This window comes from Nycticebus coucang, chromosome 16 (genome assembly GCF_027406575.1).
Source record: "Nycticebus coucang isolate mNycCou1 chromosome 16, mNycCou1.pri, whole genome shotgun sequence".
Classification (NCBI taxonomy): Eukaryota; Metazoa; Chordata; class Mammalia; order Primates; family Lorisidae; genus Nycticebus; species Nycticebus coucang.
Window position 1 is genome coordinate 46,978,920 of NC_069795.1, and position 939 is coordinate 46,979,858.

The 939-nt window shown below is 39.1% G+C and overlaps 1 protein-coding gene across 1 annotated transcript; it reads left to right on the plus strand.

The window, feature by feature from the left end:
- Nucleotides 1-939, plus strand: LOC128567919 (olfactory receptor 5H8-like). The gene has a single exon (XM_053565532.1). The coding sequence runs from the start codon at nt 10-12 to the stop codon at nt 937-939; it is 930 nt and encodes a 309-aa protein (XP_053421507.1). The 5' UTR covers nt 1-9.

Below are 939 nucleotides of genomic sequence, written 5' to 3' on the forward strand. Positions count from 1 at the left end.
AATGAGGGCATGGAAAAGGAAAATGCAACACTGTTAACACAGTTTGTTCTCACAGGATTTGCATATCAATCAGAGTGGAAAATCCACTTCTTCCTGGCGTTCTTGGTGATGTACCTCATTACCATCGTGGGGAACCTTGGTCTGATTGCTGTCATCTGGAATGACCCTCACCTTCACATCCCCATGTATTTATTCCTTGGAAGTTTAGCCTTTGTGGATGCTTCATTATCTTCCACAGTGACCCCCAAGATTCTGGTCAACTTCTTATCCACTAGTCAGGTGATGTCTTTCTCCGAGTGCATGATGCAGTTCTTTTCCTTTGGAGTCAGTGCAACCACGGAATGTTTCCTCTTGGCAGCAATGGCATATGATCGCTATGTAGCCATATGCAAACCTTTACTCTACCCAGTGATCATGACCAATAGACTCTGCATCCGGCTATTAGTCTTGTCATTTGTAGGTGGCTTTCTTCATGCCTTAATTCATGAAGCATTACTGTCCAGATTAACCTTCTGTCATTCCAATATAATACATCACTTTTACTGTGATATTATCCCATTGTTAAAGATTTCCTGTACTGATCCATCTATTAATTATCTAATGCTTTTTATTTTCTCTGGTTCAATACAGGTATTCACCATTATGATTGTTCTTATCTCTTATACATTTGTTCTCTTTACAATCTTAAAAAGGAAGTCTGTTGAAGGCATAAGGAAAGCCTTCTCCACCTGTGGAGCTCATCTCCTATCTGTGTCTTTATATTATGGCCCTCTACTCCTCATGTATGTGCGCCCTCCATCACCACAAGCTGCTGATCAAGATATGATGGAGTCTGTGTTTTACACTGTCATAATTCCCTTGTTAAATCCAGTTATCTATAGTCTGAGAAATAAACAAGTCATAAATTCATTGAAAAAATCATTAAAGTTAAATGTTTAG

Coding starts and splice junctions, on each gene's coding strand:
- LOC128567919 (XM_053565532.1), top strand. CDS start 10: ATGGAAAAGGAAAATGCAACACTGTTAACACAGTTTGTTCTCACAGGA.